The sequence below is a fragment of the Carcharhinus amblyrhynchos genome, chromosome 6 (genome assembly GCF_965287045.1).
Source record: "Carcharhinus amblyrhynchos chromosome 6, sCarAmb.v2.hapA, whole genome shotgun sequence".
In the NCBI taxonomy this organism is placed as follows: Eukaryota; Metazoa; Chordata; class Chondrichthyes; order Carcharhiniformes; family Carcharhinidae; genus Carcharhinus; species Carcharhinus amblyrhynchos.
In genome coordinates, this window is record NC_137329.1 from 76,356,587 (window position 1) to 76,383,377 (window position 26,791).

Consider the following 26,791-nt stretch of genomic DNA (forward strand, 5'->3'; position numbering starts at 1 on the left):
GGCTTGTTGTCCTGTTATGTATTCAGCATCCTCATTTGACACTACGTTCTTATCTTACTTTCACTGGTGGGTTCTAGAAGCTTAGCAAACCCATGGACCCAAGTTCAATTGTGAACATCATGTAAATTTCCCTCACACATCAGAACTGATGACCCACTTCTCTACGTGCACACAAACACACACACAGGTCTGAGGCTTGAAGGCACCTTCCTGACATGTTCGTATTTCTCTAGAATTTAAACACCACCCACCTTAGTCCCCCCACCTCCATCCCCAAAACCTCCCCTACATCCCTCCTATCACTGCACTGTCACTCTCCATTGTCTTCACACTCCCAGTTCCCCTACTGCCACACACCACTGTATCATACCCAAACCCAAGCACTATTGCAATTCCCAGCACTCCGAAAGCCAGTTTATCCTAAACCTTTGTAAATACTGATTGGCCTCAGTTAAAGAATTGTGACCAATTCTGAACGCAACCCTGAAACATGCAGTCTTTAAAGAAGTCACAAAATAAATTTACTGGAATAGTCCCAAGAGAAGGGTTACATTTACGTGGATCGACTGGTAAAGCTGGTGTTGTTCTTCCCAGGGCGGGGTAAGAGAAAATCTGATGGAGATGTTTAAAATCAGAATAGGATTATCCTTGCTGATGGCTGAAGAACCAGTCAGCAAAGGGTGCAGATTTAAAGTGATTGACAAAACACCAGAGGCGGCAATGAGAAACATAACAAATGGTTTGGTTCTGGAATGCTCTCTCTGATAGACTTCTGGGAACAGGGATAATGGTAGCCTTCAGAACAGATTTGGATAAATACTTGATGGAGAAAAATATTGCAGAATGGATGAGTGGGATAAACTGGATTTCCTCATGAGAGCGGGCGTCAGTTGTCTGAATGACTTTGTTCTGTCCTGTGAAATGAATGAAAGTCCCAAAGGGCCATAGGCTCCTCTCCTCTTTGAGGGGGAGGGCTGACTGTTGGTGATTTAACCTGAGGATCACCACACCTCAGGCAAGGGGCAAAGTTGAGAAGGCGAGGCCTCCATTAATAACCTCAGTCGCTGCGGGAATTGAACCAGTGCTGTTGGTGTTGCTCTACATTGTGAACCAACTGTTCGGCCACCTGTGGCAAATAACTGTGTGATTCAATTCCTCTCTCACGATCGAGGTCGCCTTGACAAAGATATACGTGGAATTCTACTGCCCTGCCCACCGTGGAATCGGATCTTGGGCAAAAATTTCCGGTCTCGCTTGAATGAGCCCATAAAATCCAGTGCCCACAGAGCTTAAGGAAATTGAGCAGCATTTGTTTTAGTGTTTTATTTTCCATCGGAAGGAAGTCTATTCCGTGATCACCTTGCACGCTTCAATCACAAATCCATTTTATTCCCTTCACCTCTTCATACACAGTCCTAAGAATGAAGTCTGTAAAATACTGTGTTGAGGTTATTAGTGTTTAATAAGTCGCTGATTAGAATTGTGGGTGAATTTTCAACCTGCATTTACCCCCAAGATCAGAAAATCCCACCCGAGGACCTTTGCATGATCCGTGTCCCTTGGTGAGTGGGATGGGAAAATTTTGTCCTGTGTGTGTTTGTGTGAAGAATCTAGCCAGGTGCCAATCTTCAATTTACCTCCAAACTATTCCGAGTTACACATTTAAGTGAACAGTGGAGCTGAATTGTGGCTGCATTGCCTTTGCAGTTGGGAAATTTTGTTTTGCTTCATAAGTCAAAGACTTGCTCCCAGTAAAGACTTGCATTTGTAAAACATTTGAGATGCACGCACTTGTTGATTTGATGTCAGTGGAAATGGAGTCATACTTTCTGCTTTTCTACTTCTTTGTGAAGCGTTAAAAACAAGGGGTTCTCATTGCTTGACTGATTTGGGCTGAACATCAGTCTGGCACTCCAAGCACTCCTCCTCACATATTTATTGCTATATCTCTTTGAAAAGCGAATCCTCCTGAATCATGCTGACTGTTACTTAGACTCCTTGAAGCCGAGGTTCAGCTGAGGAGGAGTATTTTTATTTCAATTTGCACCCATCCATGCTGAGGGCAAGAGGTTGAAAAACAATGTTCAACATTTTGTTACAACACATTTATTATTAATTCAAAAGAATTGTAAATATGGTTTCCTCCCTCCAATGCCTTGCAAATTAAATCGCTTCATTGCTAGGTTGTGTCTTCTTTGTCAAGATTAGGAGAAACTGGAAGAATTGGAAGAAACTACAGCCTATTTTAATTCCTTCATTCAGAAAGACTCAATAAATTATGCCATCCAGTTATTGCTCCTGAATATTTGTAAAGGGAGTTCATTATTTACATCTTCACTATTCTGCCTATCAATCCCTTCCTTGTATTCATTAGTTTTCATACAAAGAACTCCCTGGCGTTAGATCTTTATTTGGCTATTGTAACATTCAGCCTTTGGCCTACACAGTGGGCGTAAATATTTGCCTTCACCCCACAGCCTGTGATCTTGGAGAGCGGGCTGCATGCACATTTTGGTAGAATGAAAATCTAGCGGGCCTATAACAGAGTGGATGATCCACTTTGCCAGTTCACTGCTCAAGCCATGAAAGTGAAAATTTGCACCAGTGTCTCCATTGCCGCAGTGACATCAGTCAGTCTGCAAATCCAAACCAACTGACCCGTCCGCCATCTGACCCAGTTGACCATCTGCCTCAGCCAACCTCACTGTCAGCTAGGCAGTTAGTGTAAACAGAACCTGCTTTGGGTTTCAGTTTCTTCATGGTATGATTGGCAGCATTCATTCTAATTTAGCTTTCTTATCTCCACGTTTATTTCACCTCCAGAAGCTGCATCTTGATTCTTGTTGGAAGCAAAATTATATGTTTTGTTTGAAAATTTCTGTACGACTGATTTTCAATGATTGGCATAGGCCTTCTATTTAAAAATTGTATTTTTCTACAAGTTTGTACAGCTTGCAGTCTTATGCAAAGTCCTTATTTGTTTACGTAACGAGGCTGATGTATTGCTTGAATAAAAACAGAAGATGCTGGATACACTCAGCAGACTCAGCAGCATCTGTGGAGACAAACAAAGTTAACGTTTCAAGTCTTATTGATCCTTCTACAGTTTTATAGGAAGGTCTTTTAGACTTGAAATATTAATTGGGTTTCTTTCCTTTTGTCTTTTCTTATTTCAGATTTCCAGCATCCACAGTATTTTGCTTTTTTAATGATACATTGTTTGCCTGATTGGTAGAAATCCCCATACTTTCTTCAAGATTTAGCAAACTTTAAGATGACTGTTTTGTTTGTGCTGGAATAGTTGCACTGTACCTCATTGGTCTTATGCTGTATTAATGATATAGACACTAATTACTCATTAAGGGATTGCATAAATACCTAGCTGGTTCATTCATTAAGACTAGACACATGAAAACATTTATACAAAGGTTAAGAGCTTAAAGACATCAGCAGGAGAGCTGTGCATGCATGTGTGTGTGTTCAAAACCAAAAGTGAAACTAATGACTGGATCACATGACACACTTCCCTTCCAGTGATGTCTCTTAAACCTCTACAACATATAGGACTGATGCTTTGTTGGGAGGCTGGGGACACTTCTACCTTTCACAATAGCAAAACGTAAACTCAGACCAGAAACGTTGAAGATGTTCGAGAGGGTGGATTGAAAGAAAGCCTATCAAGAGTATTCCTTTAGGAGACTTTACAGGAACTTGCAACCTGAGTCTTCATTGAAGGAGGTTGAGAATGACAGTGGGAATGTGGAAAGTGGCTCCACAGGTGACTTCAGAATAGCATTTCTGAGCATTTATCGAGTTTGAATCTAATTTTGAAACTTTTCACAGGAAGGCTTCAGGAGGTCTGTGGCACAGTGGGTAGTGCTCCTATCTCTGGTCCAGAAGGTCCGGGTTCGAGTCCAACTTGATGACCATGGAAGGAGTGTTCATAATCCACTTCAATGTGCTGATGAACAGCTCAGGATTTATTACCAAAATGAAAAAAATTGTGTGGGTGTGATGATACTCATAAAACAAAAACTAGAACGTTGAACAGTTAACTTTATCAACCAGATTGAAGCCAAATTGTGTGTTTGTATTTTTAAAATAACTTTCTCAATTCATAAACCAGTTGTTTGGAGTGTTTATATGCTGGATAAGACCAGTATTGCTCTAGATTTTTGAGGCAGTGAGACTAAAGGAATCACTGATAGTCACCTTAGACAATGGAAGAAGGATTGGAGAACACAAGTAGGAAATACACAAGTCTCGAGTAAAACTGGTGATTTGAAAACAACATTTCAGTCTGAATTTGTGCAACAGATTCTCAAGGAAGGAAGTTGCCTGTGAGTCAGCTGGCACCTTTCAAAGGAAACTAGATCAATACATGTTCAGGAGAGTATAATGGAGATGGAGAGCGTTAACACTTGATTTATTTTAAAGAGAGTTAGGGAATTACATTGGCGATCTCAATAGATAGGAGAGGCTTGTTCCTCTTAATATTTTATTGGTTCCAGTCTGTAGATGAGATTGTTTTGGCCTATACTGTATGAAGTGGGGAGTCATTAGGAAGAAATATGTCCAATAGTAGCAAAGAATTTGCTGACAACTTTGCTTCAGTGGCGCTGTTCGAAAGCTGGCAGCAGTCCCAGAGCAACAGTTATGTGTTAGTTTTGGCAGTGAACTGGCCTCTGGCAGCTATTGCAGGTCACTGTTACTGTAATTATATCAGCCTTGTGTGTTGTTTGCCTTTGTAAAGCCCCTTTACAAAGCTTTCTCCTCTGTCACCAAAGCAAACCACTAAAGTGCACCTATCTTCTTCCCACAGCTCCAACAGTGGCTCCATCTGACGTCGGGGGAGGTGGCGGAAGTCACAGGGAACTGACAGTAACCTGGACGGTAGGTTTTGGTAAATGAAGCAGACTGTCATGGAGAGGTTTCCACTTCTTCTAATAGTTTTCTGCACGTTAGGTCTTCTGAATCCTTGCTGCCAAGTACAAGTCAAGAAGGACTAAAGAGATTAGCATGCTTTGACTCATATAGAGTGATGATGGGGACAGTGGGCCTGTTCTTTCAGACACAGTAAAAAGTCTGACAACACCAGGTTTTAGTCCAACCGATTTATTTGATAATACTCACAAGCTTTCGAGGTTTCCCTCTTCGTCAGGTGAATGGAGAGTTCTGGCCTCAGACAGAGCATATAAAGCACAAACAGTTTAGAGATTACTGATTAGAATGCGAAGACAGCCAGTGCAGATGTGATAGGCCGATTGGCCTCCTTCTGCACTGTTGGGATTCCACGGTTCCATGATAGTAAAGTTCCAGCACAGAAGAAGACCATTTGACCCATTGTGCCTGTAGCATCCATAGAGCAATTATCCAAGTCTAATCCAGTTACTCAGCTCATGGGCCATTGATTTGTGGGTTACAACACTTCAAGAATCCTCTCCACCTCCTTAACCCCTGGGTACATGCGTCTTTACTTAGGGAAATATCCAATCTACCACTGGCATATCTGTGGTATGAGAGGCAAATTAAAAAATGCATTTCTGTGTGCTGGCTGCAGAATTTTACCACGCATGTACTGCTTCTCAATGTGTTGCAGGATCTTGTTTCTCATTATAATTTGCATTCAAATGAGTTGCATTTCCTAAGACACTCCAGTTATTGTGAAACCAGAATAAACTTCAAGGACTTTAGCCTTGAATGGAGTTCTGTGAAGATTAGTGCACAAATGATCATAATAATAATTTCCCTAATCTATGACTTCAACAGAGGTGCTAACCTAAAATTAGGACATCCTTATTTAAGTGTAGCATTTATTTCTTGATACCAAAAGAGAAAATGCTGGAAAATCTCAGCAGGTCTGGCAGCATCTGTAAGGAGAGAAAAGAGCTGACGCTTCAAATCCAGATGACCCTTTGTCAAAGCTAAAAGGCATAGAAAGTGGGAGATATTTATACTTCAGGGTGAGGGAATGAAAGATGAGTCATAGCCACAGAAACCAGGGAGGAAAACTGCTAATGGTTGTTCACAGAGAGAATAAAAGGTGTGAATGGCCAAATGGCAGAGAAGCCAAAATGAAGATGTTGGTAGGTGTGTGTGTGTGTTGGCTGTGGGGGAGGTGGGGAGTGCAGATGGATGGGACAGAGGTAGAACTTGAAAAAGGGAAAGCAAAGGGGGAGAATTGGTAAGGTAAGGGGATAAAATAAAACTCCCCATTTATAAATTTCACCTCTATCCCACTTCCTCTGCCTTTTCACTTTAACAAAGGGTCGTCTGGACTCGAAACGTCAGCTCTTTTGTCTCCTTACAGATGCTGCCAGACCTGCTGAGATTTTCCAGCATTTGGTTTCAGATTCCAGCATCCCCAGTAATTTGCTTTTGTCCCATTTATTTCTTGATAACTTGCCATCAACGCACATGTTGAATCCTATAATTTATCCAGCCCGCCAATGCATTTTTTAAAAACCATAAAAACAATTCACTCGTTAATGTATTTGAAAGGGGCAACCACCTCTGTGAAAGTAGCAAAGTAACGAATCAGTAGAGATGTTCGAAACTTGTGTCAGCTGTAGCTTACAGCAGCACTTCAGCCTCTGAGTAAGGGAGGTGGGGAGCATGGGTTCAAGGCCCACTGCAGAGACCATGCTGACTCTAATGCAGAATTTCTAGAGGAAATTAATTCCACACCATCTGAAACATGATTTACTTGAACAGGGAGGCAATGGTCTAAAGATATTATTGCTAGACCATTAATCCAGAAACTCAGCAAAAGTTCTGGGGACTCGGGTTCGAATCCCGCCATGGGTGATGGTGGCATTTGAATTCAATAAAAAATATCCGGAATTACTAATCTATTCAATAACCATGAAACTGTTGTCGATTGTCAGGAAAACCCATCTGGCTCACTAATGTCCTCTGGGGAAGGAAATCTGTCATCCTTGTTTGGTCTGGCCAACATGTGACTCCAGAGCCAAAGCATTGTGGTTGACTCTCAGCTGCCCTCTAAACAAGGGCAATGAGGGATGGACAATAAATGCTAACCAGCCAGTGATGTCCATGTCCCTTGAATGAAAAAAAAAGCAATTGCGAGCTAATACTTGGAGCTCTGCCCTCTCAAAACCGTAGTATCTTTTGTTGCGTTGTTGGCAGTGAGGTGAAGGATTTATTATCTAAAAGGAAGTGTTTCTATTTATACAACCTTTTTTTCAAACCTTGGGACATTCCAAGGCAATTTGTAGCCAATTTGAAGTGTAGCCATTGTTACACTTTAGGAACTACAGCAGCCAATTCGTGCACAGCAGTCAAAAACAGCAGTGAGATAATGACTAGATCATCTGATTTAGTCATGTTCATTGAGAGAGAAATATTAACCGTAACACCTGAGAGAGAATCATAGAATCCCTACAGCGCAGAAGGAGGCCATTTGGCTCATCGTGTCTGCAGCGACAACAATCCCACCCAGGCCTTATCTCTGTAGCCTCACGTATTTACCCAGTTAATCCCCCTGACACTAAGGGGTAACTTAGCATGGCCAGTCAACCTAACCTGCACATCCTTGGACTGCGGGAGGAAACCAGGGCACTCAGAAGAAATCCATGCAGAAACTGGGAGAATGTGCAGACTCCACGCAGTCCCCCAAGGCCAGAATTGAACCCCAGTCATTTTTACCTTTGGGGAGTAGTAGGGGGAGGTGGTGGAAGGATTTGAAGCTGATTATCAACCCATTGAACCATGTTGAATGTTCCTTCCATGGGCAACAAGTTCTTGTTGAGCTTTCTGGTCCAGTAGTAGGGATGCTCTCATTGCGCAATAAGACCTTACTTAACCACCGACAGTGCAGCACACCCTTGGAACTGAAGTGATGACGTGAACCCCCCAACTTGCTGATTCAGAAGTGAGAGTGCTGCCACTGAACCACAACTGGGGTTATGCCCATTGTTAGAATTTTATTCAAAGATCATCTATCACGACACAACGGAACAGATGTAGCGAGTCAAGAAATGTTTTGCTCACCCGCAGATAGACATGTTAACCTCAAACCAGTCAAACCTCATTGAGATTTGACTGTTGCTGCAGGTAAGCCTTTGAGAAGTTGAACCTTGACTTTGATGCAAGTGTTAAAAGCGAATCAGCACTGTGTAGATCATTACTGAGATGGTAGTTGTAGCCAGGGCTGAGATTGCTCTCGATGACAGTTGTGGGCATGATGCCTGTCATATTAGCCATCATTTGAGGCTGGCTTTAATGTGATCTGACCTGATCTTCTTTGGCTCAAGGACATTTTCACGTCTTAAATTTTGTTCCTGTTTGTTTTAGAGCAGATACAGCAGCTGTTTACAATTTTTTGAGCTGTGAGGTGTGTTTGCATGTGCTGTGGCTTAACAAAGAAAATCAACAAAAATGATTAAATAATGTTAATAAATGTTAGAAGATGCACACTTTTCCTTTATAATTAGTTTAGAATGGGCACTTCTGCAATGCCTTAACTTAGAGTAAGTTTCCTCAATAGCAGTTCAATTTAAGTGAACTACAGGAACAGAAGTAGGCCATTCAGTCCCTTGAATCTGTTCTGCCAGTCAATTAGATCATCTTAACTACATAGCCTTATGTGATAAAATTCTACCATTATTGATTCTGACTTTTTCAATTAGCCTAGTCCATAGTGTTTTGCTGTAGCGAATTTCAGATTTCCACAGCTCTTTGCGTAAAGAAATGCTTTCTGCCTCACCCTAAATATCCTTGCTCGAACTTTAAGGTCACAACTTGACTATGAGAAGACATGGTGCGGAATTCTCCAATCTCTTTTGCCCCGACACCACTGCCAGCGAGAACGGAGACCTAGGCACTCAGCCAAAATTCCACTCACTGCAGCAGAACCAGAGAATCCCAGCCACGGGCCTGGTCAGAGATTTCCAGTGATTGTTTCTCTCTCCCTACCCATAAAATTCTTTAATCACCTTAAACACCTCAATTCGCTCACCCCTTATCCTTTGATCCTCAAAGCTAACCCTCTTTCCCTCTCTCTTTCTTTCTTTCTCTCACACTCTCTCTCTCTCTTTGCCTTTGTAGCCCCTGCCAAGGGAGTACCATTATGGAAGTAGCTTTGGTTACATTGTTGCCTTCAAGCCAAGCACAGAAAAAGAATGGAGGAAAGTGACGGTGCCCAACCCTGAAGGCAGCAGATACGTTCATAAAGATGACTCACTGTCTCCACACACTCCATTCGAAGTCAAGGTCAAAGCATTTAACAGCAAAGGAAATGGACCGTTTAGCCTGTCTGCTTTCATTTATTCCGCAGAAGATGGTAAGTGCCATTGGCTTTTAACATACCAATGCTGTTCATCTTTGTTTACAATATCATTAGTTTATTGTCCCCTGGTTATTGTGTGGAGTTTCAGGATATTTAGCAATATTTTGGGAATCAGGTACCTAGCCACTTCTCCATTACTATACTGGGACTTTCTGCTGTCTATTATTGGGCACTGCTTATGGTGATACAATCAGTGTCACACTTCCTGTTCTCATTGAAAGGAAGTCTGGGATTACCCCTGGTGTTTTGACAGTGCACTCTGTGCTTTGCTCTATCTTTCCATGAAACCCATGCATCAGCTGGCCTTTGGTAATCAGCTTGGGAATTACTTGATGTACTTTAACCGTTCAAGAACAAATCATGTTACCTGAGAAACAATCAGAAACAAATTCTGTTACTCTTTGCAAAACATGATGCACAGTTTGATGCATGCCTGATACCATAGAACCATAGAATCTTTAGAGTGCAGAAGGAGGCCATTCAGTTCATCAAGTCTGCAACCCTCCAGCACCACACTATTTCCCCTAATGCTGTGCAATTAACATGGCCAATCCAGCTATTCTGCACATCTTTGGACTACGGGGGGAAATTGGAACACCCAGAGGAAACCCATGCAGACACTGGGTGAATGTGCAAACTCCACACATATAGTGACCCATAGCCACAGCCGAACTGAGGTCCTCGGCACTGTGAGGCAGCAGTGCTAACCACTGTGTCACTGTGCTGCCAGATGATATACTGAAGGGAATGGATGAGTAAAAGGTTCTTCTACTGCTGAAGCTTGACTCTGACTACAGTCTAGATTGCTGGAATGAAAGCTTCTTCCATCTCTCTCTCTCTCTCTGTCTCTCTCTCACTTGTGCCATCATTTTCTGTCTGGATGTAGCTAGCTTAGGCATTCTGATCAAACCAGTGAGGCCTCAATAAAAATGGCAGTTTCAATCAGAGATGACGTGAAGGATAGCTGATGCAGAGTTTGGAAATTCCCTCTGACACGCAAAGAGTGCTGTTCCACACGTGTGGTTTAAGTAATTTGTAGTGAAGGAACAGAAAGCGATTGCCTATTATTTTGGCCATGCTGACTTTGACTCAGCTGTGCTCACCACCAACATTAGATACTTAATACAGAGATTAAATTCTCAGTAGGGCAGTCGTTCAGCTGTTCGTGTACCAGACCATCTGGATTTAAGCATACCTGGCCTTGTTCCAGTACTGGACGCTCTGAGGTCCGGTATTTTGCTGTTTGATGTTCTGTTTCAATCAGCCCCATTTGACTCTCATTATCCTGAATAATACCCACATCAAGGACCATCCCACATCACAACACTGACCCACACCTCAATACCAAAACATCAAACACAAACATCTCTCTAAATATTTAAAAATAATAATTTGAAATGTGGAAGTCATAACATAAGCAAAATGGATACCAGGAATGAGAAGATGTTCTGTTCATTATACTGGTGGCCCAGCCTTCAGTGAAGCAACTCTGATGTGGGTGGGAGCCTGGGAAGCAGAGGCTGGAATTCCAGGGAGGTGCTCAGTTGACCACCTGGCAAGTTCTTCACTAGCAACTGGGGACCCTCTGAAATTGAAGCAGTAAGAAAGAGAGATGACTGACTACAGTGGAAGGGTGGGGGAGAGACTACAGTGGAAGGGTGGGTGGGGGAGAGACTACAGTGGAAGGGTGGGTGGGGGAGAGACTACAGTGGAAGGGTGGGTGGGGGAGAGACTACAGTGGGAGGGTGGGGAAGGGCTGGCGGTGGGAACATGGGGGAGAGACAGCAGTGGGAGGGTGGGAAAGAGACTTTGGTAGGAGGGACTGTGGTGGGAAGTTGGGGGAAAGACGGTGGTGGGAGGATGGAGGAGGGACAGAGGTGGAAGGGTGGGAGAGAGATGATGGTGGGAGGGTGGTGGAGGAGACGCTGGTGGCAGGGCGGGGGTTGGGGGAGACAGCGGTGGGAGGATGGAGGAGGGACAGCAGTGGGAGAGAGATGGTGGTGGGAGGGTGGTGGAAGAGATGCCGGCAGCAAGGCAGGGGAGGAGGCAGTGGCAGGAGGGCAGGGTAGAGGCGGCATCGGGAGGGCAGAGAGGAGACAGCGGTAGCAGGGCCGGTGGGGGGGGAAGGCAGCGACTGGAGGGTGCAGGGGAGACAGTGATGGGAGGTGGCTGCAGGAGGGCGGGGAGGAGATGACGACAGGGGGGAGGTGGCAGCGAGAAGGTGGGGAGGGGAGATGATGGAGAGAGGGTGGGGGAGATGGCAGCAGGAGGGCGGGGGGAAACGGTAGCAAGGAAATGGGGATGGGAGGGAGAAGAGGGCGGGAGGGACACAGTGATGGGGGGAGGTGGTGGCAAGAGGGTGGGGGGTAGGCAGCGGGGGGAAGGAGGTGGTGGGGGGGAAGCAGCGGCAGGAGGGTGGGGAAGATGGTGGAGGGAGGGCGGGAGAGAGAAGGTGGTGGTAGCAAGAGGGTGGAGGGGAGACACCGGCAGACAGGCGGGGCGAGGCAGCGACGGGAGGGCAGGGGGTGAGAGTGGTGGGAGGACAGGTGAGAGATGGCGGCTGGAAGGGGGGTGGAGATGGACAGCAACGGGGGGTGTGGGAGACAGCAGCAGGGAGTTGGGGGGAGGCTGTGACGGGGGTGCTGGGAGGGAGACAGCAGCGGGTGGGTAGGGGGAGGAGATTCAGAGGTAAAGGGTTGAGGTTGGTCTCTGTTGGTGATACTTTCAGCACAAGTCAATAAGAAACTGAGGCTGGTTGTATCACTGTGTGTCCCAGTGAGGTACACTCACATCATTTACTTATCCATTTTCCTTACTTAATAAACACAACACCACTCACTCTGAATAAACATTTTTAATGCATGTATTTTTCTGGAAGTTTGATATTTCAACAAACTCTACAGTTTAAAATGTTGCGTAATGTTTTCGGACTGTTTGTTCTTTCTTTCATTGCCAGATTGTAAAAGTTTTATTAACACATATGTATGGATGATGTCTATCTGCTGATCACAAACAGGTGCTAATCTGTCCAAATAGCCCAGCAAAATTCAACTACTGCACAACTGGAATAGAGATTTGTGAGTGTGCTCGTACATGGCAGGCCAGGGGTGTGCGGTCTGTATCCGGTATCTCTGGCTTCCCTCAGTGCCCACTCTATTCTAAGTATGAATAGCAACAATATTGTACAATACTAGTGCAGGGAAAAACAGCATCTTGATTGCTTAGCGCTGGTGTTTACAGGATTGCATTTTTTTTCACCTCAGTTATCTTCTTCTGGTTAACACTCAGACAAGGAACCAAGGGAGGCATCACACACTCTCCTGCCCTGGCACAGGTTGGCAAACCGGCCAGGTACTGTCCTCAACCAGCGTGTGCACTATTTCCTATCTTCCCTGAGAATATCAGGGTGATCTCCCAGCTCACTGCGCGGCTCGAGCAACACCGTGGGCCAGGAGACATCAAGTAGCAGGACTTGCGATTGGTGTCTAGCCGATCACAAGTCTCTCTGGCAGTGTTTTTCAAGGTAATCAGAGCAACGCTGAAAACTGATGCAAGGCTGACTACCATATTGAAATCTGAATTTCAATATGATTAGCAAGCCCAGTAAGGCATTCTCTGGGCTCACAAGTATCTCTCCTTCCATCCCCACTGGGAGAGATTCCCATCAGCGGGGAGTAAAACTGGTCCCCATCAATGGGACAGAGGCCATTGAGGCTCCATCAGGTGGTCAGGGGCAGGGGGGTTGTTCTTTGGTTAGTATCAGCCTGGCACTGCTCACTTGGCACTCTGGTACTCTGGCAGTGGCTGCCAGGTAGCAGCTGGGGTGGGACCAGAAGGGTGGGGCCAACTGGGGTGGGCCAGTCAATGGTGGGGGTGACCCACTGCGCAGTCTGCAATGGGATTGGTGAGAGAAGGAGGGAGGAGGCGATCAGGGCTGCACATGGGGGGGTTGGCAGTTGGGGCTGGCTGTGGCAGGGGGATGGGGGTGTGTGGGGTCAGGTAGAATGGAAATCGAGGTGGGGGCAGGGTTGACGCCTGGAAAATAAATCGGGAGGCCAGTGATGAGGAGGGCCACTGCACATGCACCAATCTGTCAGTCCCCTCCCCTCTACTGGTGTGAATCCCCCTGAGGCACTGGAGATTTATGAAACTAAGTATATCCAAAAAGCGGGCAGGAAAATCCCCCACTTTCCCACCTGTTGGGCATTAATAATTTGGGAGAATCGCCCCCCCAGGGCCCTGAATTGTCCCTGCGATGCCAAGCAAGCATTTTGTATCTCTCACAACGAGTGAGGCCTGTTACTGATATGCTGCAGCTGGGTTTCCTGCAGGTGGGCATTTTCAGAGTGTTGGCAAAAAAGTTATCCCCCAGTTTGCTACTTTGAGTTTGATAATATAAAGGCAAATTGGGAATGGGTCACAGTGTCGCTCACATCAAGCGTGGACATTCTTCCCCCACTGTACTTTGTTTAAGAAAACAAACGTAAAATCAGAAGGAAACACAAATTGGGAGAGAGAGAGAAACACAGACTGGGGGAGAGAGGGAGAGGGAAACACAGACTGGCAGAGAGAGTGAGAGGGAAACACAGACTGGCGGAGAGAAAGAGAAATACAGACTGGCAGAGAGGAAGAGAGAAACATAGACTGGGGGAGAGAGAGAAATACAGTCTGAGAGAGAGAGAGAAACACAGACTGGGAGACAGAGAAACACAGACTGGGGAGAGAGAACGAGAGAAAAACACAGACTGGGGGAGAGAGAGAGAAACACAGTCTGAGAGAGAGAGAAACACAGACTGGGGAGAGAGAGAGAGAAACACAGTCTGAGAGAGAGAGAGAAACACAGACTGGGGGAGAGAGAGAGAAACACAGACTGGGGGAGAGAGGGAGAGGGAAACACAGACTGGGGGAGAGAGGGAGAGGGAAACACAGACTGGCAGAGAGAGTGAGAGGGAAACACAGACTGGCAGAGAGAGTGAGACGGAAACACAGACTGGGGGCGAGAGTGTGAGGGAAACACAGACTGGGAGAGAAAGAGAAATACAGACTGGCAGAGAGGAAGAGAGAAACATAGACTGGGGGAGAGAGAGAAATACAGTCTGAGAGAGAGAGAGAAACACAGACTGGGAGACAGAGAAACACAGACTGGGGAGAGAGAGAGAAACTCAGACTGGGGAGAGAGAGAGAAACACGGATTGTGTTTTTCTATCTCTCCCAATCTGAGAGGGAGAGAAAGACAGACTTGGGGAGAGAGAAACACAGACTGGGGGAGAGAAACACAGGCTGGGGCTAGGGAGGGAGAGAATCACAAACTGGGGAGGAAAGGGAACTGAAATCTGCAGAGTGGAACATGGACAACAATTGTCAGTCTCTTTGAAGGAGACTGAATTCACCAGGGTCCTTCCAGACTGGGCAGGCAACATTTACAACATCTCCCAATTTGCTGCCTACTCTTGTTTAAGGGAGCTGACAACTTATCAGTTATTCTTCTCAGAGGAAGCCAGTGAGTTGAGCATAAGGATTGCTTTCTTCCTCATGTTGTAGAATGTAAGTCACTGCATACAGATTACTTACTAGATGCATCATGCCAGTATGGCAATGTGTTGTAACCATGACGGATTCCACTCCCTCAACACGCAGTTGATGTATGTCCATGCTCACAGCATCCTGTAGATCAATGCCCTGGTGTTCCGGCGTCAGTAATGAGGCCTTTATTCTGTGACAGTGCGCTGTGCCATCTGCATTGCGAGTAACCACAGGATGGCTATTGGGTGACACAGGCTATCTATTGACTACCTAACTGATGGGTCTGATTCACAGCTCTTACATACATGGGCACCAGATGCATGCCAGCACATGGAATGTAATCGAGTGGGCCATTGGGTGTCTCAACAGCATGTGCGCTGTTTGAACCACTGGCATAATTCAGCAGAGTGGGTCATGGTTTGTGGTGGCCTCCTGTATCCTGCATAACCTCACCATCACGAGGGCGCAGTTCTTGCTGTCAGAAGTAGACCAAGCAGTGGAAGAGTTGAAGAGAAAGGGGAAAGCCTGTCATTGTTAGTTTTTCCTGTTTGTGGGCCAGGAATTAACAACCAGGAACTAATCTTCAGAGAAACAAATTTTCTAATTAACCTCATGACGTGCTTCGGAGGACTCGCTCTTTAGCAGCACCAAGAATGTGCCTATAGCCAGTTGACTTTAAGGCCATAAAGAGATAGATGAGATTCAAGACAAGGCCATTTTTTTAGGGAGAATAATATTTTGTGCATTTCACAGACAATGCAATGGATCATCTGTCTTAAAGTTGGCAACACAATAAGTGATTTGCTAATCCTCCTCAGTAGCAAAAAGTTCCAGTACTGCTTTATTCATATCTTTTTGCCATGTTCTGAATGCCTTTCAAATCTTTCATTCCTTATTGTTAAACTAGACAAAATTGCTCAGGTTTAACACATGTTACACATTTCACAAATGAATTTCGTACCAAATTGTGAAGTTAAGCTGCAGGAAGTATCCTTTACCAGTGTGAGGTGAGAGATGGCTGCTGCATCCACTGAACCAAGGGCGGCACAGTGGTTAGTACTGCTGCCTCACTGTGCAAGGGATCTGGGTTCAATTCCAGCCTTGGGTCACTGTCTGTGTGGAGTTTGTACATTCTCCCCATGTCTGCGTGGGTTTCCTCTAGCAGCTCTGGTTTCCTCCCACAGTTCAAAGGTGTGTGGGTTAGACTAATTGGCCATGCTAAATTGATCCTAGTTACAGGGGATTAACAGGGTAAACATGAGGTTACCAGAAAGGGGCCTGGGTAAGATTGTGGTCGGTGCAGACTTGATGAGCTGAATGGCTGTAGGGATTGTATTGATTGTAGGGATTCTATGATTCTACTTACTCAATTCTGATTAGCTTTTCTGTCTTTTACGAATAGAGACGGGAGAGAACAGTTCCCTTTCCTTACTGTCTGTAATCAGTGTGTTTAGGAAAAAGAAGATCCTTAAACAATGAGTCAGTGGTCAATTTGAATAGCCAGCGTCATGCTTTTTGTGATTTGAAATAAAGAGGATTATTTCATTTTCTCCATGAAAGACTACTGCAATATCATTTACCCACAGTGTGTGCGTGTTCCACAGGCACGCACATACACAAACACAAAAAATACAATTAAAGAGGATAGTGCATTTTTATAAGCTGTAATTCCTACGTATGCTGGGATTTTGGGTTTTAAATGGAATAGATGGTGGTTTACACACATAGATCCAAACTAACAAAAACAGATTTATTCCAAGAGCTCTCTTTCCTGTACCGAGTATAAATGGAAAGTAAAATAGAAGCTTCTGCAGGACCCTTATGGCTTTACCATCAAATCATGTGCTCAGCTGTTAAAGCAACCTGCAACCCTCTTGCATATAGAAAATTAACATCAAAGTCAAATGATTGCCTTGTCTCTGTGCAGCCTGGTGAAGAAGAGAATCATTTCTACTCTTAAGTGTAGCTAGGTGAATTTAATAACCAAACTCGTACATCAAAGTTGCTGCAAGATTCCAGCAGTCACAATGTTAGTTGCTTGTAGTCATATTACTAGGAGGTCTGCAAACAACACAGCAAGAAACAGTAGTAGCAAAGGCATCCATACCTGAAAACTAGTGACTATATCATCAGAATGACCCCATGCCTCTTCCATACAGCCGATGTCCCCTCAAATCTCTCTATGCCAATCACCCACTGTGTATGCTCCATATCCAGTCACCCAGTATCCTCTATGGCAGACCTCAGAAGCCAACTGGTTTTCTCAATGGGAAAAAGGCTGCAATTCATCACAACACTTAAACACTGTTCGCCAATGTAATGTAATAGTCTAGTTCCCTTTTCAGGAAATGGTAAATCATTGTAATGAAAGCTCATCTACATTACAATACAGCATCTGCTTTTGACATCTGAAGTTGTCAAAACATCTAAACTTACCTGATAGAATGTTCCCAACTCATAAGCAGGCTTCCACAATGGTGGGTGCTCCAACTGGACACGTTTTCTACGGCTTGAAAATCCAAACTGATGTGGAAATAGTGGGGGGAGGGAAATTCAAATTTCTGACTGGCCTTGTGGTGGTGCCCCGACATCAGAAGAGGGACATTTGATATTAAGAACATAAGAACATAAGAAATAGGAGCAGGAGTAGGCCATCTAGCCCTTCGAGCCTGCCCCGCCATTCAATAAGATCATGGCTGATCTGTCGTGGCTCAGTTCCACATTCCCGCCCTCTCCCCATAACCCTTAATCCCCTCTCTTATCAAAAACCCATCAACCCGCGTCTTAAAAATATTTAGCGAGGCAGCCTCCACCACTTCAACGGGCAGAGAATTCCAGAGATTCGCCACCCTTTGAGTGAAGAAGTTCCTCCTCAACTCCGTTCTAAACCGCCCCCCCTTTATCTTGAGGCTGTGTCCCCTAGTCCTACTGTCCTTTCTGAGCGGGAAGAGTCTCTCCACCTCTATCCTATCCATCCCATTCATCATCTTATACGTCTCAATGAGATCTCCCCTCATTCTTCTAAACTCTAACGAGTACAAGCCTAGTTTATTCAGCCTTTCCTCATAGCTCAACCCCCTCAACTCCGGTATCAGCTTAGTAAACCTCCTCTGCACTCCCTCCAAGGCCAAAATATCCTTGCGTAAGTGCGGCGACTAAAACTGCACACAGTACTCCAGCTGCGGCCTTAACAATGCCCTATACAGCCGCAGCAAGACCTCCCTACTTTTATATTCAATCCCCCTCGCTATGAAGGCCAGCATCCCATTCGCCTTCCTGACCACCTGCTGCACCTGCAGGCTGGGTTTTTGCGACTCATGCACAAGGACCCCGAGGTCCTGCTGCAGTTTTTCGCCACGTAAGTAATAGTCGCCACGTAAGTAATATTGTGACCCAAAGACTTCCCAAACCTGAGAAAAGGCCACACAAAAATAGCACGGGTCAGGAAGGCACTGTAAATTTGAAATTATCAAAATGCAAAAAACATTTTGGTCATTCTTGACCCCCTTCCCACCTCCATCGTCAGATGGAATTCTGGTCCCGCATGTAAGGTTCTCAGTTAAACATTCAGCAATGATATAGTAACAAAGTAGAGCAGTTTTTCACATAAAGGAAACCCCAGGATCGTGATATAATAGCAGATAAAACATAGAGATCTGACTAAATATCACCAAAAATCTTGAGCAAAGCTTCTTGTCCCATCTCTTCAGTAGACAATGGAGAATGAGATTTGGACTGTAACCAAGCAGATCATGTTTCCTGCTAACATTGCGCCATATCCCATTGAAACAGCTCAACATTAGAGTTAGTTTATAGCTCTCAGGCAATCAAAGATGGACTAACAAGCAGAAATATATCGGGGGATTGAAAAACTTGAGGAAATCACTTTCATTTCCAAGTGACAAAATGAAAAGACTCCAATATCTCCTTCCCAACATTTTCAGTCACTCTCCAAGGAGTCTTTCTAGTCACAATGTTCCAGTTATAATGTTGGTAGGTCAGACCTGATGATCCAGCTAGTCCTTTCCTTTCCATCATTAATGAACCCATTTTGAATACCAGCCCTATCCTATTTTCTTCTGGGATAGATGGTCACTTGGATTTGAGGAAATCTGTCATGTGCTGAGTCGGGCGTTCAGGAACAAGACCTTTCTTCTCCCACTAGAACAGTCCGTAAAATTGAATCTGAACTTTACTGCTGACACGTGAAGCCTGTTGAATTTAAAGGTGTCCTCATCTCTGAGAATAATGTGGAAACACTAATCACCATATTTGAAAAAAAGGGTACCTTAGATTTAGTGAATGGCACCTTCTGGCTCCATCACAACCATGACATCCTGTCACCAATTGAACTTTGCCCTCAGTCACCCCTCATGGCAAAGCTGCACTAATGTGGCATTTCTGAACCGGGACCTTCACTTCCCCATAAAATGCCAGGATGGAGAGGGGTTCATCCTCTCACCACATAAGGATGCTTCTGGGAATGTTTCTCTGTTATTTTTATTACAAATCCATCCTCTACCAAGTGTTAAGCTTCCACTCTGAAAGACACTAAGATAAAAGCAAAATACTATGAATGCTGGAATCTGAAACAAAAACAGAAAAATGCTGGAAAACCTTAGCAAGTCTGAAAGCATCTTTGGGGAGAGAATAGGGCCAAAACTTTTAGCCTAGATTACCCTTCGTCAGAATGTCTAGACTCAGAACATTGGCTCTATTCTATCCCCACAGATGCTGTCAGACCTGCTGAGATTTTCCTGCACTTTCATTTTTGATTCTGAACAACACATTTGCTATCTCCATAGTATTTTCTCCACTTCTCTGTTTTGCTCTTCTCCTTCTTTACGAGTAGATGTAGTTTGCCTACAGATGTGTTAAGATTGTGTTAAATTCAATTTGATTTTTAATGTATGGATCTATTTTTTATATATATAGATATTAGATTTCTTGTTAAAGCATGCTATTAAAGCACATGGTGGCACAGTGGTTAGCACTGCTGCCCCACAACTGGGGACCCAGATTCAATTCTGGCCTTGGGCGACTGTCTGTGTGGAGTTTGCATGCTGTTCCCATGTCTGCGTGGGTTTTCTTCAGATGCTCCGGTTTCCTCCCACAGCCCAAAGATATACAGGTTAGATTGATTGGCTATGCTATATTGCCTCTTACTGTCAGGGAATTTGCAGGGTAAATACGTGGGGTTGCAGGATGGGGCCTAGGTGAGATTGTTGTCAGTGCATGCTCAATACGGGCTGAATAGTGGCTTCCTGCACTGTAGGCATTCGCTGATTCTACGATGAACAGTAGTGTTGCCAGTGCTCTGATGTGCTGTGTTTTTTGGAATAATTTAACTTGAATTCTTTTAAACCACGTGGGAAATGTAAAATTCGTTATACCAAATGGATTCAGAACGCTGAATTATTTAATTATAATACTTATATATTCCATGTGTATGTCTAATGCTTCTGCACAATTCTACAAAACTCAGTATATTATTTCTTAACAAAATCCTGGCTCCCACTCAACTAGCTAATTAGCACCACAATCTACCATTTGTGTTATAATATTTGCAAAGTATTCCATTCGTGTAATATGATAAGCAAAGTTTAGTATTCTTAATTCCTAGTAGCAATAAGAAAATAAGTCACAGTCTGACAAAACTGTAACTGGGTAGTAAGAAGCTAAATGGAATTAACATTATGGGAGTGATTTGAGCCCATGTTCACCAACTACAAACTGTGACATGGGTGCAAAATCTTATGAGACTTAAAAAATAAAAATCTTGCCGACAAGATCTCATTTCCCCCACATGCTTGCGTGTGACCTAATGAGGTTCCCACCCAGAAAGATCAACTACCCCATTTCCATTTAGTATAATGTAATTAAAAGGTTTTCCTGTCATATATTTCCCTCCCCAGCTAGGTTTACACCAATTTTTGGAAAACATGAACCAGCCAAAGGGGACCCACTTGGGGATACACAGATAAATATAGCTCCCAGAGGGAGAGGGACATGTGTTGGGGAAAGTGCTCCCTCTGGGAAGCTCCACTGGGGGGGTGGGGGGGGGTGGTGGTTGGTGGTGGGCTTCTCTTCTCCTTATGTGTGGGGGAGGGTAGCCCCAGTCCTTACGGGGTGGGGGCTTCCCCAGTGGATGTGACGGGGGGTCCCGATGTCCGTGGGCAGTTTGTCCTGATACATGTGTGGGTGTGGGGGTGTTATAATTCAGATCAGAAATTCCAAAGGTTTTTATGAAGTCTGCTTGGATCATAAGTTTTGCATTTTGGATTTAGCTACGGTAAGCATGATATGTTTCACTTCATGTATGATTCAAATGACCCATTAGGGAGCTTTTATCAAACAAAATTTATTTAAGAATATAGTTAACATGTATAGAAAGAAAATTAGCAATTTTTTTTACCAATTATGAACCAGAAAAAAACAACCATGATATTGTATAAACCTAACAGCCAAATACCATTCCAACCAAACAAATCCCATAAACAAAACACTTGCCACAAGTTTAGCACAGAAAGTACAAATGTTCACATGCTGTTAAAATTTATTCCTTTGGCTGGATGCTGCAGTTCTCTTGAAACACACATAGACAAGCTTGAAGTCAGAACTTCCCAACACACCAGGGAAGGGAGAGACTGTAGTTATTAGCTAACAAACCACCAACAGCAGAATTTTCACTCCAGGAAGGCAAGGACCTGCTGCCAGCTTGCCAACAGAATTTACAATATCAGGGAGAGAGGGAGTAACTCTGCTTTTCAGTCTGATGCCCAAACACTTCTAAAGTAAAACTGAAAGTAAATCCTTGGATTCTTCTGGGGAGGAACTATCTGACTTTGACTTGTCAATCAATCTTTTCCCTCACAATAAAAGATCCCAGAAAGTACTTGAGGCCCAGAGTAAAAATAAACAAAACGTAATTTAACCAGCAATATAAGGACTTGCAGCAGATAGCTCAGCAACAATAAAAAAGATCTAAAGCTGCTTAACTGCAGTGAACATGATTTTAAAAAAAGACACATTTGTTAAAGGCATACTAACGTCGCAGGGGAATGTGTTGTTTTAAGTACAGATCTTTTAAAGGGCATCCCAATCTCTGTAGAGCTGGCATTGCTGGCTCTATCTGGCCCCACTCCTCCATCATGACATTGTGGACCACACCTCCAGATTTTTCCCGCACACCATTCAGTTCTCTGCCCAAAGGCAGCCTGACCCACAACATCACAACCTCTACCTCAGACAGGAGGCAGGTCCTGAATCTACTTCACCCAGAATGGGGATTGAACACTGTGCTGTTGGAACCAAACTGAACTACACTGGCCATCCACCCATTTTTGAGCCAGTGCCCAACCCCCAAGGATTCTAAGTTGCTGCAGCAATGTACATTTTTGCATGCACGTTATAGCCTGGAGCTCTGCGTAGTACTGGCGGAGATTCCAGTTTCCTTCAATCACATAGCTGATCAGGAATCTCTTCCTCTCTCATTGCCTGCCATTGGTGCATCTTGGAAGGATTTACATTTTGATAAATGACATGTTGGATCACATTATGAACGATCTTCCTTGGGACTTGAAGCTAGAGTTTCTTACTCAGAGAAAGCTACCTATATATGATCAAAATTCTGGCATCCGTACCACAGTGCATAGCTCCTGCCCTTTTCACAGTAGGGAACATGGTTTGCAAACATTTCTTCAAGAAATAATGGAGGGGCATGTGATGTGTTGTTTCTGTATGATGTGGGAACTGGTGGACCCCAGGGTCCTTCCCAATGACCATGTCTGCAGTAAGTGCAGGTTGCTGGAGGAGCTCCAGCTCAAGGTAGACGAGCTGGCCTCTGAGCTACAGACACTGAGGCTCATCAGGGGGAGAGAGGGTGCCATTGTCAATGGGGTGCAAGTGACATCCACCCCCCGCCCCCGGACTGGCTAACTCTAAGGGTCAGGAACAAGAGGGGGCTGCTGAGAGGAGGAAGGGGGGTGGGGAGAGGAGGAAGGGGGGTGGGGAGCGGAGGCCTCAGCCTCTCAATCTGCATAACAAGTTTGAGGTTCTTGCTTCCAGTCTGGACGAGGACGAAGGAGGTGAGGTTGGTGAGCAAACTGCACATGGTACAGTGATGCAGCAGGACATAGGCAAAGAGAAGGTGAAAAGGAACATAGTAGTAGTTGGGGATAGTGGGGTGAAGGGTATTGACACTGTCCTTTGTCACAATGACAAAGTGCACAGAAGGGTGTGTTGTCTGCCTGGTGCTCGGGTCCAGGATGTCACATCTGGGCTGCAGAGGAACCTGGAGTGGGAGGGTGAGAATCCGGTCGTTGTGGTGCATGTGGGTGCCAGCGACGTAGGCAAAATGCAAACTGAGGATCTGGGGAGGGAGTATGAAAAGCTGGGAATAGGATTAAAAAGTAGAAACGACAAGGTGGTCATCTCTGGGCTACTGTCTGAACCGAGTGCAGACGGGTGTAGGGTTGACAGGATTAAGGAAGTGAATGGGTGGCTCAGGGATTGGTGTGGGAGGAATGGGTTTGAATTTCTGGGGCATTGGCATCAGTATTGGGGTAGGTGGGACCTGTTCGGGCGGGATGGGGTGGGTCTGAACCGTGCTGGGGCCAGAGTCCTGGCGAATCGTGTAAAGAGGACTGTAGACAGGGCTTTAAACTAATTAGGCGGGGGGGAGGGTGCGAGGGTTGGTGACGTTACGAGGTCTAAAGTTAAGGAGAGGGTACAGGTAAGGGTAGAGGCCGAGGATGTCCCAATAATAAAGGGAGTAGGGGGCGTGAGTATGGTTGGTGGCATTCCGGCAAATAGTGTCCAGGTGAAGGCTGGGATGAAGGCGCTTTATCTGAATGCACGAAGCATTCGGAATAAAGTGGATGAGCTGGTGGCGCAGATCGGCACAAATGGATATGATCTGGTGGCCATTACAGAGACGTGGCTGCAAGGTGACAGGGACTGGGAGCTGAATGTCCAGGGGTATCAAGTGTTTAGGAAGGATAGGCGGGAGGAAAAAGGGGGGGGCATAGCTCTGCTGATTAAGGATAGCATCAGGGTGGTAGCAAGGGATGATATTGGAGCCAAGGAGCAGAAAGTGGAATCGTTGTGGGTGGAGATTAGGAACAGCAAAGGGAGGAAGACGCTGGTGGGTGTCGTCTATAGGCCCCCGAATAATGATCTGGAGGTGGGGCGGGCTGTTAACGCGCAAATAAGTGCGGCGTGCAGGAATGGGACGGCCGTAATTATGGGGGATTTCAATCTGCATACTGATTGGTCGACCCATGTTGGACGCGGTGGGCTCGAGGAGGAGTTCTTGGAATGCTGCCGGGATAGTTTCCTCGAACAGTGTGTGTTGGAGTCGACAAGGGAGCGAGCTATCTTGGATCTGGTGCTATGTAATGAGGCGGGTAGAATCCGGGACCTTGCGGTGAAGGATCCTCTTGGGGAGAGTGATCATTGTATGGTGGAGTTTCTGGTGCAGATGGAGGAGGACAAAGTGGGTTCCCGGACATGTGCCCTTTGTTTGAACAGAGGGGAGTATGGTAGGATGAGAGAGGAATTGGCGAATGGGGACTGGGGGAGCGCGTTGGAAGGTAGGTCTGCTGAGGAGCAGTGGAGGATTTTTAAGGAGATCTTTCTTGGTGCTCAGCAGAAATTTATTCCGATGGTCAAAAAGGACCGTAGGAGGAGAGGTAATAAGCCGTGGATAACGAAGGAGGTGAAGGAAAGTGTTAAATTAAAAGCGGAGGCGTTTAGAGTAGCTAAGAGTAGTGGGCGAGAAGAGGATTGGGAGAGGTTTAAATGTCAACAAAGATTGACAAAGAAATTGATAAAGAAGGGTAGGAGAAACTATGAAGCTGGGCTAGCGCTTAATATAAAAAAGGATAGCAAGAGTTTTTATAAGTATATAAAAAGGAAGAGGCTGGCTAGGGTGAACGTTGGACCCTTAGAGGATGAGAGGGGGGACTTAGTGGTAGGGGATGGGGAAATGGCTGAGGTCTTGAATAACTTTTTTGTTTCGGTCTTCACGGAGGAGGACGTGAATAATTTGCCGGGTGTTAGCGATGGAAAGGTGGTAGGACTTGGAGGGTTTCGATGACATTACCGTTACTAGAGAGGCGGTGCTCGACAGACTGGAGGGGCTGATTGTGGACAAGTCCCCAGGACCGGATGGAATGCATTCGAGGGTTCTGAAAGAAATGGCGGAGGTGATAGTGGATGCCTTGGTGGTTATTTTCCAGACGTCGCTGGATTCCGGGGAAGTGCCAGAAGATTGGAAAGTGGCTCATGTTACGCTGTTGTTTAAGAAGGGTGCCAGGCAAAAGGCGGGGAATTATAGGCCAGTTAGTTTAACATCTGTTGTCGGTAAAATGTTAGAATCCGTCATCAAGGAGGAAATAGCGAGGCATCTTGAGGGGAATTGCTTGATAGAGCAGACGCAGCACGGTTTCGTTAAAGGGAAGTCGTGTCTGACAAATTTACTGGAGTTCTATGAGGGTGTGTCTAGGGCGGTGGATAGAGGAGAGCCGGTGGATGTGGTCTTTCTTGATTTTCAGAAGGCGTTTGACAAGGTACCTCACAAGAGGTTATTGCAGAAGGTTAGGGGACATGGAGTTGGGGGTAGGGTGTTAGCGTGGATAGAGGACTGGTTGTCAAATAGGAGGCAGAGAGTGGGGGTCAATGGGTGCTATTCGGATTGGCGGTTGGTGACTAGTGGAGTGCCTCAGGGGTCGGTGCTGGGGCCTCAGCTATTTACCATTTATATAGATGATCTGGAGGAGGGACCCGAGTGTATGGTGTCGAAATTTGCTGATGACACCAAGATTGGTGGAACGGCAAATTGCGCAGAGGGTGTGGAGAGTCTGCAGAAGGATCTAGATAGGCTGGGCGAATGGGCCAGGAACTGGCAAATGGAATTTAATGTTGGCAAGTGCAAGGTGGTCCACTTTGGTAGGAATAATGGTAGGAAGGATTATTACTTACGTGGAGAAAAACTGCAGCAGGCGACGGTGCAGAGGGACCTCGGGGTCCTTGTGCATGAGTCGCAAAAACCCAGCTTACAGGTGCAGCAGGTGGTCAGGAAGGCAAATGGGATGCTGGCCTTCATAGCGAGGGGGATTGAATATAAAAGTAGGGAGGTCTTGCTGCGGCTGTATAGGGCATTGGTGAGGCCGCAGCTGGAGTACTGTGTGCAGTTTTGGGCGCCGTACTTACGCAAGGATATTTTGGCCTTGGAGGGAGTGCAGAGGAGGTTTACTAGGCTGATGCCGGAGTTGAGGGGGTTGAGCTATGAGGAGAGGCTGAATAAACTAGGCTTGTACTCGTTAGAGTTTAGAAGAATGAGGGGAGATCTCATTGAGACGTATAAGATGATGAATGGGATGGATAGGACAGAGGTGGAGAGACTCTTCCTGCTCAGAAAGGACAGTAGGACTAGGGGGCACAGCCTCAAGATAAAGTGGGGGGCGGTTTAGAACGGAGTTGAGGAAGAACTTCTTCACTCAAAGGGTGGTGAATCTCTGGAATTCTCTGCTCGTTGAAGTGGTGGAGGCTGCCTCGCTAAATATTTTTAAGACGCGGGTTGATGGGTTTTTGATAAGAGAGGGGATTAAGGGTTATGGGGAGAGGGCGGGAATGTGGAACTGAGCCACGACAGATCAGCCATGATCTTATTGAATGGTGGGGCAGGCTCGAAGGGCTAGATGGCCTACTCCTGCTCCTATTTCTTATGTTCTTATGTAAGAGAAAGAGCACTTTGTTGACACACTTAAATCAGGCTCCCAAAGAGCAATTGGAAGCTTTAATGAGAAGCCTGGCAACAAATCTAGCTTCAGATGGACTATTCTTTTAACTACACCATTTACAGGGAGTGATAAACAGGAGTACACACTCAGTTCTCTAAAACTAGCAATCAGCCTCTTCGGTGCTGAACACGTCCTCTCTCTGGAGCCCCCATCA

The 26,791-nt window shown here is 45.4% G+C and overlaps 1 protein-coding gene across 4 annotated transcripts in view; it reads left to right on the forward strand.

Annotated features, from left to right (window-relative positions):
* Positions 1 to 26,791, forward strand: part of cntn1b (contactin 1b) — a 683,679-nt gene that overhangs the window by 531,112 nt on the left and 125,776 nt on the right. For all 4 annotated transcript variants that reach the window (XM_080190723.1, XM_080190722.1, XM_080190724.1 and 1 more), the window contains 2 exons: positions 4,823 to 4,893; positions 9,070 to 9,304. In XM_080190723.1, the coding sequence (XP_080046849.1) occupies positions 4,823 to 4,893; positions 9,070 to 9,304 (306 nt within the window). The remainder of the gene's footprint in view (positions 1 to 4,822; positions 4,894 to 9,069; positions 9,305 to 26,791) is intronic.